General features: G+C 33.9%; 2 protein-coding genes and 1 long non-coding RNA gene across 3 annotated transcripts; 2 read left to right on the top strand and 1 right to left on the bottom strand.

Annotated features, from left to right (window-relative positions):
- Window positions 1-3,838: 3,838 nt before the first annotated feature.
- LOC145609063 (uncharacterized) lies at window positions 3,839-4,808 on the top strand. The gene has a single exon (XM_081664633.1). It carries the CDS (start codon window positions 3,882-3,884, stop codon window positions 4,575-4,577), a length of 696 nt encoding a protein of 231 aa, XP_081520759.1. The 5' UTR covers window positions 3,839-3,881; the 3' UTR covers window positions 4,578-4,808.
- A 1,999-nt stretch (window positions 4,809-6,807) lies between these two features.
- Window positions 6,808-9,442, bottom strand: LOC145609158 (uncharacterized). Its single transcript, XR_014105985.1, has 3 exons — window positions 9,316-9,442; window positions 8,677-9,013; window positions 6,808-7,817 (listed from the first exon to the last, which is right to left on the bottom strand). It is a non-coding gene; the product is annotated as an uncharacterized LOC145609158 (long non-coding RNA).
- Window positions 9,443-10,182: 740 nt separating this feature from the next.
- Window positions 10,183-13,286, top strand: LOC145609079 (uncharacterized). Its single transcript, XM_081664643.1, has 4 exons — window positions 10,183-10,254; window positions 10,495-10,637; window positions 11,414-11,529; window positions 12,794-13,286. Exons 2-4 carry the CDS (start codon window positions 10,530-10,532, stop codon window positions 13,092-13,094), a joined length of 525 nt encoding a protein of 174 aa, XP_081520769.1. The 5' UTR covers window positions 10,183-10,254; window positions 10,495-10,529; the 3' UTR covers window positions 13,095-13,286.
- The last annotated feature ends 3,704 nt before the right edge of the window (window positions 13,287-16,990 follow it).

The following is a 16,990-nucleotide window of genomic DNA, read 5'->3' as shown; positions in this document are numbered from 1 at the left end:
ATGTTGGCTCTATCAAATATGTTGTTAAATTTTATCGTTACGATAAATTTTTAGCAAAAGGATCCAAGCTTGACTATTCAAACCTCCGAGAATACATATATGATAAACTTATTGGAGCTGAAATGAACTAAACTGAATATTTTATGAGAGAAGGAAATTAAGTATTGAACTGAACTTATTGAAACTGAACTGAACTGAAAATAATATGAAGAGAATAGACCCTAATTAAATGTATGTTATGTGAAAGCTTATGAATGATTTTCTCATTCTAGTCTAACAAATATGTCTATGTAGTAATTTAATTTAAAATTTCTAAAAAGTGTCATTAAACTTTTTCTAGTACAATTTTAAAATAATTATTTTTTACGAAATAATAAACAAAGTTAAGGAGAATAAACATATTCTTAATCACCTTCTAGGAAGAGGGAAAATTGGGCCACTTGTTCTTAGCACTTTTCCTATGGCTACACCGTACCGTACCATGAATGTAACAAGAGTCGTTATTAAAATATAATATAGATTATAGAGGTATGGGTAATGTCATAAAGTATTACTAGTAAAAGGATAACCAAATCAAATGAACTGACTTGAAAAAGGTTTTTACATGAATCACATGATAAAGAATAATATTGAAGCTACTTACGAAGCAGAGGTCATCTTTATCTACTAAGGACAAATAATAAGGTACATATATTTTGACGTAAAGCCATCATATCACTAAACTAAGCATCTAATTAGTCGTTAAAACGTGCTTGAATATATTCTTCATTCGTACAATGATAATACTATATTGCTAATGTAATATGGAGTAGTACAATGAAGTGGGAACATGTTGCTAACAATCTAACAACATACATAGTTTTATAATACAGTATATGTTACGAGTATGTTATTACGATTATTTTTATTATAAAGTGGGAACATTTAGGTATACTTTTAAGAAAAATATGTGAGACAAAGTGACTAATTAATATAATTTAATTAATGATATATTGATATCTATGTAACATAGTGTATAGTGTATATGTATGGGCAAAATGTACTTTGTACATACAGGTTACGGAGTATATAATCCTCGTATTCGGTATGATTTTTCATGGTTTGACTTATACGAACTATAAGACTATAGGAGTACCTATGATAGGTCGGCAACAATGATATATAAATACCAAGTACATTTACGATTATATACAAATATTGTGGGGTTAGTTTTAGTTCATTTTAAAATTCATCTGGATGATTATTTTTTTCATGAACTATCTTATCGAATTGGAACTTAGCTTAGGTCACCCCGGGCTAAGTGGAGAGAAAGGTAATAGAAATTACTATCCTCAAAGTGTTCAAATTATATGCATATAAATCTTTGTGATGTAAAATGTACTCATAATACATAGTGCTGTCAAATTTCAAACCGAAACCGTTTAACTGCCCGAAACCGACCGACCCAAATGAGAACCGAACCGATTAAAAACCGATTTTTTTGAAACCGAAAACCGACCCGAACCGTATTTTAGTAAACCCGAAACCGAATCGACCCGAATAATGTTAAACCGTATAAGGACCGAACCCGTTAACAAACCGAACCAAAAATAAACCGAACTGAAAGAAAACCGAACCGAAAAAGAACCGAACTGTATCTAACCCGAAACCGGTTCCAACCCGAAACCGTTTAAACTGGCAAAAAAACCGCTTACACCGAACCGTTAGCAAACTGCTACTCGTTTGCACCGAACCATTTAAAAACCGAACTGTTTGTAAACCAAACTGGTTATAAACCGAACCGTTTATGAACCAAACCGCTTCTAAATCGAACCGTTTACAACCTTTTGTATATAATTAAATGGATTTTTTTTTTTGACGGGAATATAATTAAATGGATTAAATATTAGAAATCTTAGAATATTTTTTTTTTTAAAATAGCAAGGCAAATCATTCATTAATGATAATCAGTGTTCACAAACAAGAGCAAAACAAGCAGGCTCAGGCCCTGCCTCAAACTATTAGCAACACTACTGCCTCTAGTCATGTATATAAATGATTAAATAAGAAGTATATAATAACCTAATTGTAAACACAGTAATACATTAATACACTAACTCTTATAATCTACTTCGTAATAAACTAGTAAGATCAGTATGACTAAACTTGAAACAGAACATAATATGTATTTATAAAATCAATGAGAATTTGTTTATAATATGATGCCTAAATAGTAAATATGAAATGATTCGCGACTTTATATAAAACTTGTGAACGAAAAAGGTTAGCAAGTACTATCAAATTTCAAACCAAAACCATTTAACTGCCCGAATCCAAACAACTCGATAAACATTTTATTTTTTGAAACCGAAAACCGACCCGGACCGTAATTTAGTAAACTTAAAATGGAACCGATATGAATAACGTTGGTTAAACCATCGAAGAACCGAACCAGTTATAAACTGAACCGAAAAGAACCGAACCAGTTATAAACTGAACCGAAAAAGGACCGAACCAGTTATAAACTGAACCAAAAAAGAACCGAACTGTTTCTAACCCGAAACCGTTTCCAACCGAAACTGTTTGAACCGGGATAACAACCGTTTACACCGCACCGTTAACAAACTGCAACCCGTCTGTACCGAACCGTTTACTACCCGGACTGTTTACAACCCGAACCGAATTAAAACCGCTTAAGAATAAACCGAAACTGAATCGAACCGATAACTATTTAAACCGAACCAAAACCAACCCGTGAGACAATTAAACCGATTCCAAACCGACCCGATTGAATACCGAACCGATTTCAAACCGAACCGAAACCGAACTGTCAAACCGTTTTGACAGTGCTAATAATACACTATACAAGTATGTTTTTAGGAGGCCAAGGCCAATTTGAATCATAGTATTTTTTTTCATTTCAATGGAGTTGTAAACACAATTTGGTTTTAAGAAAATACAAATACTTGTATGTTGGGCAGTTATGATCTGTCCAAATCGCCTGGTCCATTAAGGTCCTTACTCATTAGTATAAGATCGCAGAATATACTTTCACAAACAAAATACAAATATATTGTGGGGCAAAAACAACAAAAAAATATTACACGTACCCCTTACCAAAACGGGGTTTAATTTGCTATAGCAAAGTAGTAATGTTGTAGACCCTAGCTAGAATATAATTAAATAAAGAAACTACTACCTTCACAAAGAAATATTTTATGTCTCACTAATAATACGAGTACTCCTTTATTGCAAACAATAAGAAACAAAAATAAAATTATGCTTTGGATGATAGAATAAGCAAAAGAAATATTATATATTCGTTTCTTAATAGTTACAACAAAGTATTTTTTTATATCTCACAGTACAATTTTTTTTTTTTATATCTCACAAATAATACTCATTTGTTGTGACTAATTGGAAACGGAGGTAACACAAGTAGAGTAACAATGAGTATAAAATTGTACAAGTAGTTTTCATTGGCGTTACTCTAGTAGAGAATTTGCTGCGTGAAGACCCTCACTCTTTCATAAAGGGGTCCACTTTATGGCTTTACTGCGCTTTCCAAGATAGTGCTACATCACTATACCATACACGTGGCAAATGTATAATTATTTTAGTCATTATTTAAACAATAAAATCACTATCACGTGGTTCTTATTTATTTAGCACAATCAGAAATTCAAATCAACCGCGTATAATTTCCCGTATTCACTAATCCCTTGTCCACGTGCGAGTCATCTCCCCCCGTTGACCAACACGCTTCTTTTTAATGTGTTGACTTATCTCCTCTCAAAACACACACATATATATAACCACCTTATTTGCATCACTCTTATCATCCAACTAACATACGTTACACTCTCAATTCTCAACTCAATCCTACAAATTTATTTCAAAAAATGGTCAAGAAATCGCCGGAGTACCAACCAAATGATAATACCAATACAAATTCAGTCAAGTACAAGGGTGTACGCAAGAGGAAGTGGGGTAAATGGGTGTCGGAAATCCGTCTCCCTAACAGTCGGGAGAGGATTTGGTTAGGCTCGTATGATACGGCAGAAAAAGCAGCACGTGCATTTGACGCGGCACAATTTTGTTTACGTGGCAAGTCCGCTAACTTTAATTTTCCTGAGAATCCACCTGACATAGTTGGAGGACGATCAATGACTCCGTCTGAGATCCAAGTTGCGGCCTCTAGATTCGCTAATAACTCGACAAATGAGGAGAATCCGATGGTGGAGGAATCGGGTGAGGCGTTGTCATACTCATCACCATCTATGTCGGATGGAGCAACAACGACGACGACAACAACAACGGCTCAAATGGATGGTTATAATAGTTATACAAGTACAAGTAATTTTGAGGTGGCAGGGGTAGAAGCGTCATTTCAAGATCAGTTAAGTTTGAGTAATGCACTCGGGTCGGGTAATTACGTGTCGGATTTCGGATATTTTACCGGGTTTGATGATTTTACCGGGGGTGATTTTTTTGCAACACAACATCAGTCAAATAATAATTTTGATTACGCTAGTCATGTGGCCGAGGACACTTATGATGCTTCACTTTACCAAGACTCGTACCTTTGGAACTTCTAAAGATAATCGAGGAACATTGATTGAACATACGAGTAGTAAATTACGGAGGGAGTAGTAAATTACGGAGTAGTAAACAGAGTAAAGATGTGGGAATTTGGAATCATTTTTTTTCAAGTTTCAAATTCTGATGGTCCATAATTATTAGACTAATTACTTGGACAAATAAGTAACTTTTTAGGACACAAAATGTAATACAAGTATGAGATTTTTAGCATTTTGTTGACGTTCTTAGTCCTTTTTTTTTTTTTTTTCTTTTTTTTAAGAGTTTCCAGAATTTTTTGTGAGGCAATGGCTTCATTAACATATCAATTAGGCAATTACAAACACATCCTTATTTTATTTCCTAATTTATAATTTTTTATGTAATTATTTTTTCTGCATGTATTACTATTTAATATTATTTACTCATCTTTTTTGTATTTATCATCTTCAATTCAAGCTCAATCTCCATTTAAATGGTGATCAAGTGAAAGTAAGTTATTTTGGAAAAAATATTCATAATTAGTCCATTTACATCATTTTGCTTCACATAATGAAAGCCCCAATTCAATTTGCTAAATTCATATATTATCAGAATAAATTAGCTTTTTTTTTTTTTTTTTTTTTTTTGGTCTTATCTTAATTTTTTGGTTGAATTATGTTGTTGGTGGCGCCACCTTATAGTGGTTGTGCAATCGTTTTCACCACAAGTGGCCCCACCTTGTACGTAGGTAGTTCGCTGTTTCTCGTTGGTAGATTTTTCCATTAATAAACTAATATCTTAATTATCAAATAACGACAATTATTTTCCAAAATAAAGTTAAATAAATATTACGGAGTATTAAATTTGTAAAGTTATAAATGAATTCAAAGGTTAAAATGATCGAGTAAACTAACCCTCTCTTTCCTTTTGTTTCTGCTTTTGGTGTTTTCTCGAAATAGAAAACTTTTATTCATTGTTTATCTCAACTAAAAAGAACAAAAAAAAATAAAAAAAGAAAATAAAAAATATGTGGAGAAAAAGGGATTAGCATTAACTAATTGAGAGAATATAGACATGTGAATGATGTGATAAAATAAGGAGAATGGTAAGGGGTAATACGTAATAGAGACCCACCAAGCACAACGACAAAAGAGCAATAATGATAAGTGTGTTAAGGCCAAACATAAAGAACAATTAGTACGAGTAGATAGATAATTAGGAATTTAGGATAATGGTGGCTAAATGACTACTTGGAGTACCGTGCTGCACTACAAGAAAGCGACTTTTATTATTCACGACTAGTAAAACTCACGGTTATTCTAGAATCGTAGACGATTTAAACATTTGTCCCTACTTATTGATGATGATAAATTTGTACCAACTGTTTACAGTCATTGGGAAAATTCTATCTTCGTTTTAGTATTGGCAGCCTAAATTTTAAAATCTAGTTTTAAGAGATTTATTTTTTTAATTAAGAACTCAATTTTATCTTAGATTTAAAGATTGAGAAAGAGGAGAGAAAATTCAGATTTCTTTGACATTTTCAGATGAAAGATATAGGGATTGTTTGGCAATCAGTGATTAGTCGTGGCTTTGCTTGTTCGACTAGCTGAAAGCATTATCTGTATGAATTGATACGTTAGTTGGTTAAACTAACTACTTACAAAGGTTGGTAAGATTATTAATGGTTGTTAACTATTTATTAGTGATAAAGTGGGGGCAGTGGGCCAACAAGTCAAAAGCCAATAGAAAAAGCTATTCCGACTAGCTTTTGTCATAAAAACAAGCTTAAAAGCCAACAAAAAAGTCAATTACCAAACATATTTTTTTTACTGTCTAACCAAACTAAAAAGTCAAAAGCTAAAAATTAGGCAAAAAGCCAATTACCAAACGGCCCCATAATAAATTATGGGCAACTTTGGCTTTAATACCCTAAATTATAGGGTGGATGCACCCAAATCTCAGAATTTTGACTAATCGCTGAAACACCACAAACTATTCATTGAGGTGTAACACATGTCATTAGCGAGTATTTATTGACACTAAACTGGAACGTCATTTCGTATGTTGCACACTTGCACCCCAATCAATATTTAGTTCTACTCCAATGACTAGTCAAATTTCGAGATGTTGGGTGCATGGGTGTTGAGTAGCTCATCCTTCTCCAATTTCTGATGGAAAGAAGATAGATTTGAGCCAGAAAATCAAACTAAGAAATTGGCCAATCCTCTAGGCCGAAAAGCAAAAGATTATATTTAAATATTAGGAAAGAGAAATAATAATATAAAAAAAAAAAACAGTAGTGTAAGGATAATAGGGGAGAAAAATAGTAAAAAAAAATAATAATAAATAAAAAAATACTAATACTACGTAAATAGTAGGTTCTTATAAAAGAAGGTGCAATTATTACAAAACTGATGAAAATTATTACAAAACGGATGAAAAGGGAAAGTGTTGCAATTATTATGAAACGGAGGAGTAATATCAATATGGAATCACACATATGTATATTCTGACATTGATTACTCCATCTCATATCTTTAATATTGAGAAATTGAAGTTTATCAAAACCTAAGTATAAAAATAACTGTCAATATCTTCCAAAAGATAAGCAAGAGGCTTCCAAAAGACAAGCAAGAGGCTGGAAACTCTAGTGTTAGCACTTAGCAGTACTAAATTTGCACAAAATATACACTCCAAAAGAGCATTGACAGCAGCATAAGGATGATGAAGGCAAAACACTGATGGCAATAGACCACAAACCTGAAGTTCCAGCACCTTTGACATAAAAACAGATGAATGATAGTTGATTATTGCCTAAACTTTACACAGTACAGATTCATCAAGTTTTGTACCTACAATGTTCTCCGAAAAGGACCCATACAGAGTACAGATAGCCTGAACAGTACAAGAAAAATTATAAGTCCACATGAGATCTGTTTCTGCATTAATGGATCACGCATGGCAGTCATACAATTACACTCTCCTTATCATATCCATTGAGCTAAAATGTCTACAACACTTTAAATCGACCAAACCTTCATCAACTAGGCAGTGTGAACCATATTGACAAGAAAGCAAACAGCAAATAGAATGAAAGGGAAAAAGAAAACCAAAAAACTTTTGTAATTCAAAGCAAAATCATAAAACTTTTATGCACAACCCGTTCCGAGTTGGGAACTATTCAGTTAGACAAGAAAAGGCCTACATAAATGTGATGGGGACAACCGATTCTCTCTTGCTTCATTTGTTGAACTCCCAGATAATACCTCCATCCTCTGCGATGATTTCAAAGAGTTGATTTCAGATGTAAGAAAATCACTTTACAGAGATAACAAGGAGCACCACGAAAGACAAAAGTGAAATTTAAGCAGCAATTCATGAGTTCCAGTAGTAAAATCAGTTTCATAGTTTTACGCCAAACAAATTTTCATAATTTGTGTCTATAAGAGTGCAGCAATATACAAGGAGTATCTGCAGAGGTGAACAAACTTAATAATCCAAGGCTTCTAGGATTTAGGATAATAAAATATTAAAAGTCACGAGGAAGCAAACTTGTAGGATTTATAACCATATTCATCTCATTGCAAGCTCAACATCTACATCAACATTACCCCAATGCCACAAAGAGCCACCCGAGATAAGATAGAGAGAGTCGTCAGTTAAAATTACATAACCTTACCAATCAGCAATGAAGAAGCATAACCCTTGATACCAAAAGCAACAAGCCAACAACAAAGTGCTACTTTATAAGGAGTAAATAAGAATCACAAACATTATAACAAACCATTTGACTAAACCCTATAATTATTATTATCCAAACTTATTACCAACCAACTCATTCAACTCCATTGGAATTGAACAACAACTTCATCTCATTTACCTATAGAGAGCAAAAGCAAATGAGTGGTTCCATCATACATCATCGAGTCATAGAACAATACCATAATATCAACCGTGCATTCATTAGACGACCCTCAACCATGATCACAATCAAATTCACTTTTATTATGCAACTATTATTTTTGAAAACTTATTATGCAACTATTTATTGTAATGTAATCTACTATACAGAAAAACACAAAGATATGCATTCATACATAATACATTGCAAGATAATCGCAACAAATTCCATACCTTTAACTTTCTTGTTGATCCAAACTTCCCAAAGCATGCCAGCACCAACTCCAGCTACAATAAAGGATCCATAAAATGCAATTGCAGAGGGTATAGATTTCCTGGGAAGGAAATAACATTCTGGGATCTGCCTAATCTTCTTCGGAAGCCGTTTTTTCGTAATTGGTTGGCCATTTTCCACCTTATCATTGGTAGTACTCATGTTTTTCCACTCTACATCTCTCAATGGATCCTTCGCCTCTTCGGCGAAGGCCCGTCCCTGAGCCGGGGCGCCTGCCCTGGGCTCAGGTCCATTTTCATTGTTTAGCTCTACCATTAAAGGGTTATAATCAAAGGCCTGCAGCATATTCGCAACCAAATTTGATTCAATTATCAAATAGGCTCACAAAATAATTCTGCTTGCATTAAGAATATCAATGTATAGTGCACACAAAAAAACTCTGCTTGCATTAAGAATATCAATGTATAGTGCACACATCAAAATTCTAGCAACAAAATTGCTCGTTATAATCTGTCCTAACTTCAGTCATTGTAATTGTCAGTTCAATAGTCTACCTTAGAAGAACCCTAAATTGACGATAAACCCTAGATTGTGAAATTGATTTCAATGATCTAAATAAAGAGAAAAAAACATCTTACCTCAGAAGTGCTTGAATGAAGAAAAGAAAGCTGAGAAGCCGGTTCGATCGAGGAGAGAAAGCTTAGAAGCTACTTCAATGGAGGATTCAGAGTACGGTTCAACGGAGGAGAGAAGTGTGCAACCGTAAAAGAAATGAGCTCCAAAAGGGAAGCACAAATAAGACCTTTTTTTTTTTTTTTTTTTTTTATCCTCCAACTAGATTTTTTTTCCTTCTTAGTTAATAAAACCAATCCATCAATCAAACAAAGCCTTAATCTCATAAGTGGGCCCTTACTAATACAGTAAATAAAAAAACGGTGTTTTTTTCGTGAGGTCGAGGCTAGGGCTTGTTCTCTCCGGCATAATTTCGGTTCAGTTCTGTTTAGCTCCAATCAGTTCAGTTCTGTTCACTAGTTCAGTTTCGGATTTTCTTCTCTCGCAAACAATTCAGTTCAGCTTTATTCAGTTCAGTTCAGTTCAACTCTAATTAGTTCAGTTCAGTTTAGTTTATTTCAGTTTAGCTCAGTTTAGTAAATCAGAATAGATCTTTATTTAGGGGTTATTAAGTTGGACAAGTGTTACTAATTCTGGGGGCTTCAATCAATTAGAGCATTTTCTGAGTAAAAGTATCCCTAATTGATTACCTCTTGATTAAGTAACCCTTGACTAACCAAGTATCCTTTGAATAAATAACCCTTTCCAATCAACCCTTAACCGATCGAGTTCTCCTAGATAAATAACCTGTGTGATGAGCCACGTATAAGTACAAGTGTTTGTGAAAAAAAAAAAGGTATAGTAATAAAAAAAAAAAAAATACTGAGTGGTAAAAAAATTGAACCTTCAGCGCGAGCATTAAAAGGGGAAAGAGCACTCCTTTTGCTTGTTTTCTTCAGGCTGACCTGCAATCTCCTCCGGCGTACGGCAGCAGCAATATTCCAATTTTTCTCTCTTCTTCAAAGGTAACCCTAGTTTCTTTTACAATAGATTACATTATTTTAAAATCTAGACTAATTTTTCTTCAATTTCAGAAGTTAGGGCTGAAATTCGAATCGTAAAAATTAGATAGATTTAATGTTTACACCTAGATTATCATAGTCTTAACCCAAATAAGAAATTACAGGGGAACAAAATTACTTAAATTTTGTGTAAATTTATGAATTTTATTGTTGATCAATTGTATTACATTATATCAATTTCAGGGGTGCTAATTAAAGATTCAGCTGAAAATTAGATAATGGAATCATCTTCTGTAATTACCCCGAATGATGTTTTGGAGTCTTTGATGAATGATGGTACTATTGACGCTTTGAGGTTGAAGATTATCAGTCAGCTTAAAGCTAATGTAAGTGAACCTCTAATTGTCAAGAACCCCCTTTTTATTTTTAACTTTTGTGAGGAATCATGTTTGTTTTGTTATGATGCTTGGGTTTTCATTAACAATGATTCGCTGCACCGCTGTTTTCGAAAGGTTTTTTGTGTACTAGAATATGATAATGAGCTTATTTAGCTGGATTGGTGGTTTCCATGATCATGTTAGGTTGTATATGGTAGAAGCTAGATGATTGTTTTTGTGTTAGAACTACAATTTGGCATGGTTTAATCTGCTGAAAGTAATTAAAGGAGGGAATCAATGGATGCATGGCCAAGTAGATGGATTGTTTGACGTTACATTTAGGCATTTCGAAAGATTGAGTTGTGGCTAACTAATAAAAGTGTATCCGAAGATCACCATTTTGTTATCTGCCTTTTTTTTCTTTCTTTTTTATGTGTTTTGGATCTTGCTTTGCTTGAGATGATTGGATGGGTGGTGCCTTGGGTTTGCCATCTAATAACCCGCATATTATTGGGATCTATGACTCCTTGGAGTTTTTGTGAAATTGTACACTCCTTGGGTAAGAGACTTTGAGCAAAGGATCCTGACTTAGTTTCCCTTTCCAATGGTCGTAATACTTGTAAATCATATGGTTTAGATGATAGCTTATACACTTCATGACTCTTTGCTCGTGATCTTATCATCATTATTAAAGCTTCCCTTTCTATATGGGGGTTATTATCATTATTAATGTTTCCCTTTTTATATGGGGTAATGGGGATTGACGAATATATATTCTCTAACAGGAGGAGTTAAAGAAAACAACAATAACAATGGTGGAACAAAGCAAGGTTCTCAACACACCTGGAGCAGAAAAGCAGACCAAAAGGGAGCTTTTTGATTCTCTTCGACAGGAGCTTGAGTAAGTTGTAATGCTAATCCTGATGGTCGTTGCTTTTTAGTTTTTTAAGAGCAGCTTTGGTCATCGGGAAAGGGAGTTATTTCTACGAGGATGTCTACTTTCACAAGTTGTAAATAGCTCATATTCACCTGAATTAGATTTAAAAATTTGAGTTTTGTGAGTATTAAAAATTCAGGTAAAAATAGCTCATATTCACCTCCCCATTATTAATTTTGTTTAGATGGAAAGGTGGTAAGAAACTTTAAATTCCTTTATGATACCAAATTTCCAACCATTCCAATCTTTCTCAGCTCCCTTCCTGGATTTCAACACACTTGTTCATCCTCTCCATCAATGCCACAACCTCCTCTTGGCTTCAGTTCTTTCTCATCTGTAGACCACCATTTTCCTCACTCTTTCTGCCCAACTGACAATGCTGCTCCTCTGCTGCTTATCTATCTTCAATTGTTGCTGCAGTGAATCAGTCATTGCATCTGTTTGTCACAGTGGCTTGCTGCCACCCAACTGCCTTCCCTTGTTGTCTCTTTACTCTTTTGAGCTTTGACCTGCCTTAAACACGACCTTTGGTGATTGGGGTGAACCACCTTAGTAACAGATAGGAGTTATTTATTAGGAGTAGTAGGGAAGCCGTATCGGATGGGGCTTATGGGTGAGAGAGAGGTGTTGGTTGTGTTATGGACTTCTGGTGGGTGATACAGGATTTCAGGGTGAAAGAGGGGTATGGTAACTGTTGTGGACTAACAAAGAGTAGGGTGATGCGAATGTGGGACAAGGCAATGGAGACCAGAATAGCAGAGTGGTGGTTCTGGTGAGGGCCTGAAGGGTAACAATGGCCTTAGTTGTAAGGAAAGTGGAGGGCAAAACCAAACAACCTACATGGAAGACCATTGAGACAAAAATCTCTTCTTGCAATCCTGAAACCAAACAGCCCCTAGGAATAATAAGGTTCAGCTTCAAATAGCTTGAATACTAGTGAAGTAACTGTTGACCTGTAATTTTCACAATTATCAAGGCTATTTGAGCATTCTGTCCTATGCGATATGGGCTAATTATTCAATGTTTCTATATGGTAATTGGTTTCCTTTGAAATTTTGTTGGCAACATATTCTAGTGTCAAAATACTGCAGCACAGAAACTTTTAGCTCTGTTAGTGATGATCTCTTTGCTCTTGTATTTTGATAAATGCTGGTTAACTGTCTTAACCTGTTGATAATAGTCCATCTTGTGCCAGCTGTTTGTAAACATTGTCTCCTTGTTTTGGCAGAGCCCCTGTGCTTGAGAAGGCCTCTAAATCAGTGTGGGATTTAATTTTAGATGATAATGGTTTGGGGAAGGAAATTAGCGAAAATGTTGAGAAAGTCTTTTGCCGATTAAGTGGCCGTGAACCTCCTTTGTATCCTGCTTCAACCAGTGAGGCACAGCAACAGGAGAAAGAACAGGACGAGGCTTCTGCTTCAAAGAAAAGAAGTTTCAATGAGATGAGTGGAGTAGAGAAAGTAGAGAGATCTGATGATGCCCCATCTGCATCTGAGGATAGAAATCCTGTTACTGACATAAAGACTTAATCAGGGTATGATTTAGATTAGTGTTTCAGCCTCTAATTGTTAGAAAATGGTTAGGCATGTACTGTAACATTTACTTGGTCTGGTTTATACTGTCTTATTGTAATTGAAGAGGGTTGTTACTCTGAGGGATGATCAGCATTGTTCGATATAATAAATCTGATAGCTACATTTGTAACTTGATCTTTTCATCATAGTGCCACTACTGGATTGTATACGTAGGAAAATCTATACGAACCTAACCCATGAGGTAGGTGTATTACTGTATTGCTAGGTTGATCTGGATTTAGATTGATTTCAGGGTTAGCCGAATCAGTTCATTCATGATATTGTATACTCCCTCCGTCCCTAAATTACATTCCTGTTTCTAGCATTTATTCCTCACATAATAGAGAGAAAGAGGAATGTAATTTAGGGACGGAGGGAGTATAAACGACTTAGCCAATCTGGCCATTTGCGCATAAAAATTGAACTCTAATCTTGGGCCTATCATTTCAAACTTGGTTTTAGGCCAGTTTTAGTCCATAGGTCAGATCCATCATCACTCAACAAGTCATCATAGAATGCCTAAAAGCCAACATAAAACTTTTGCCGTTTCTTGATCACACTATTGTAGTACTAGGATAGGTTAACTACTCATAGTAACTGGTCAGAATTTATACGAGGTTGTCTCACTAAATACTTGAATAATCTTTTGACATTAAAATTTCAGCTTTAAAGATAGTGTCGGCTTGTTTTTTGTCTACAACCAAAAAATAGTTTTAGTGCACGATTTTGGAAGGACATAGAATTTAAGACCAGGTCTTAAAGCTTTTTTAAGGAACTTTTGGAAGAATTGCAACTCAAGTGACGATGGAATCGCACAAACTCGTAACATTTTGTTGATTCTTTGATTTTTGTTTGTCTCTGCTTTTAGTCGAAGCTGAGAGCAGTTTGCAATCACAAAAAATAAATAAATTACTGTACATGTCTCTCTTTTATATCTTTTGACATAGGGTGATCAGTTGATCACCGACAATAAGTTAATTTTTAATGAATATTTGAATATATCATCTATTAGTATTTTCACTAAGCAAGATATGATCTAGTAGTAAAAGTTTCGATCCATTTGTTTCCCTTAATGGTCTTAATTTCAAGAATATGTTATTAATTATTTTATGTAAGTCATAATTTTAGCTTAACTGATACGAGTTTTTCGTTATATTATAAGGAAACAAGAGGTAGAATTACTCTCCTTTCAACTCTCAAAAAATAAGTAAAAGATGATGTAAGACTTATTTAAAAAGAAAAGTACACGAATATTTCTTTTTATGAACACTATTTTAAAAAGAGAACTATTTGTTTACTGTGAAAGGATTTATATCTCGGTGAATCTAACAAAGATGACCTAATTCTACAAATGATGTAAGATTTTACCTTAAAACATATTTTTCCAAATAAGAGTGGAACAAAAATGAGCATAGTCATTCAACCATTGCGATCACGGAACTATCTCTTGTAGAAGTATATGATTGCTAGTAGAAAGAGAAAGTAGCAATGTGACGTTTTTGACAAACACTTTCCAATTTTTCAATGGATTGACTGTGTTGAAGTTGACAACTTGTAGTTATAATTTTATTATATAATAAGCTTTTTGTATAAGCATATATTCTTTCTAAAATTTATATATGTACACTGGCGAATTAGGGAGTGTGTGTACGTAGAATAGAAGAATCCATGGTTTAGATTGTTCTTATCCCATCACTTTTTAGTACATCATTCAATGGATTTGATGCAAGTTATTATTTAATTAACGGTTCAGATAAGAAGATAGAGTAAAAAATACTATCATAATGTTCGATCTTAATCAACTATACTAGTGCTAATCATAAGCAAATTAAACATTTAGTAATTGACATAATGGAATTAGTTTGATGATGTTTACGTACAATATATTGTATTTTAATGAATTGGGTGAATGTCAACTGAATCTAATAATAAAGTGGTAATTAAGAAGTTACGTAAAAACTTTGGATTATATGAAGCAGCCAAAATGAAATAAGAAAGGAATTTCTTATGGTTGTCTTGAAGTCTGATAGATTAGATCATTAGAAGGATGTTTTGAATTTGTACCTATAGATGTAGAAGTTATTTCAGTCAATGATAAGACTATTTGCTTTTAAACAATACAAAAATGTGATCTATACCAAATTAGATAATTAATATATTTTGCGTTCTCTTTAATTAAATTACAAAATAATGTTGAATATTTCGGGCGTGTTCACATTTATTGAACTGAGCTGAACTGAACTGATTGGAGCTGAACTGAACTGATTGACACTGAACTGAACTGAATATTTTATGAGAGAGGAAAATTAAGAGCTGAACTGAACTGGACTGAAATGGAATGAACTGAAATTAAGTAAATGTAAACAGGCCCTTCATATATATTAACTGACAATAGTACATGCACTTCAACATAACGTTGGCAATTTTTGTTTGAATCATATATACTTGTATTATAAAATGGCAAGTAGCTAGGTACGTCACTCGAATTATCGATACTCATCTCTTAGGACATCATTGGATTAAGATAAAATTATTCTAAGCTTATTTCAGTGCAAATACATGCATGGTTGCAAGTACATTCTACACATACTTCATTCTTCTCCCCAATCTTATTTCATTAAAATAATTCAAGTTTGTACATACTTAGGGCCTGTTCATATTTACTGAATTGAGCTGAACTGAACTGAACTGAACTGAACTGATTGGAACTGAACTGAACTGAACTGAACTGAATTGAGCTGAAATGAATATTTTATGTGAGAGGGAAATTAAGAGCTGAACTGATTGGAACTGAACTGAACTGATTGGAGCTGAACTGAATTGAACTGAACTGAAATTAAGTAAATGTGAACCGGCCTTAAAAGATAAAAGGAATATCAACCCAAATATCTCTAAATTACGGAGTATTAAATAGGGTGAGCTTGTTTCTTAAAAAAAAAAAGGAAAAAACAATACGGAGTAAAAAAAAAAGAGTGAGCTTTTTTTGAGCTATTTTTTTTTTTTTTTTTTTTTTTTTGTTTTTGTTTTTTTGCTACTCCACAGGGTACTGAATGCTAGACAACATATGTTGTTACAATATAACAATAATTTAACAATTTTATGGTTTCAAAGTTTCAAACGATTTTGTCTTTGTTTTCCTCACATCCACATGGTCAAAGAATACCATATTTTCTTTTAACAATATAGTGATATACTCCATTAAAAATGAGTATGTTTTTTTGTTGAACACTTATAAATTTTTTTTAAAAAAAAAAAAAAAAATTAGGGAGGGGGGGGGGGGAATAGGAGGAAGGGGTGTAAAAGCTTTTCTATCCAAATGCAATGGTCAACATGTTTATGTAACTTAACAAGTGTTTATGAATAGTTGTGACTTGTGAACACTTATCAGGTTAAATAGTGGTCAGTCAAACTATTTTATAACTTAACAAGTTTCTATGAATTAATTTTTTTTTTAGAAATCCAAGGAACACTTTTTAGACAAATGTAAAATCTGATTAAACTTTATATATAAATAGAGGTGTGTGGTGCTCTGATGAGGATTACTTCGAAGAAATTGTCCAAAGCTTTTACTCTGACCTTTTTTCTTCAAATGCTGACCCAAGTTTGAGAAGTGACGAGGTACTTGAGGTGATTTCCCAGTCTATTACTCACGATGACAATGCTAAGCTGCTTCGACCCTATACCAAGGATGAGATTTATGCTGCGATTTGTGAAATGCATCCTTGCAAGGCTCCGGGCCCCGACGGAATTCATGCCATTTTTTACCAGAAATTCTGGCACATCATTGGTGATGATATCTCAAATTTTGTGTGCAATATCCTTCATGGTAGAACTTCTCCGGCAACTGTCAA

The sequence above is a fragment of the Chenopodium album genome, chromosome 23 (genome assembly GCF_948465745.1).
Source record: "Chenopodium album chromosome 23, dcCheAlbu1.1, whole genome shotgun sequence".
Classification (NCBI taxonomy): Eukaryota; Viridiplantae; Streptophyta; class Magnoliopsida; order Caryophyllales; family Amaranthaceae; genus Chenopodium; species Chenopodium album.
This window is presented reverse-complemented; position numbering and strand designations above follow the sequence as displayed.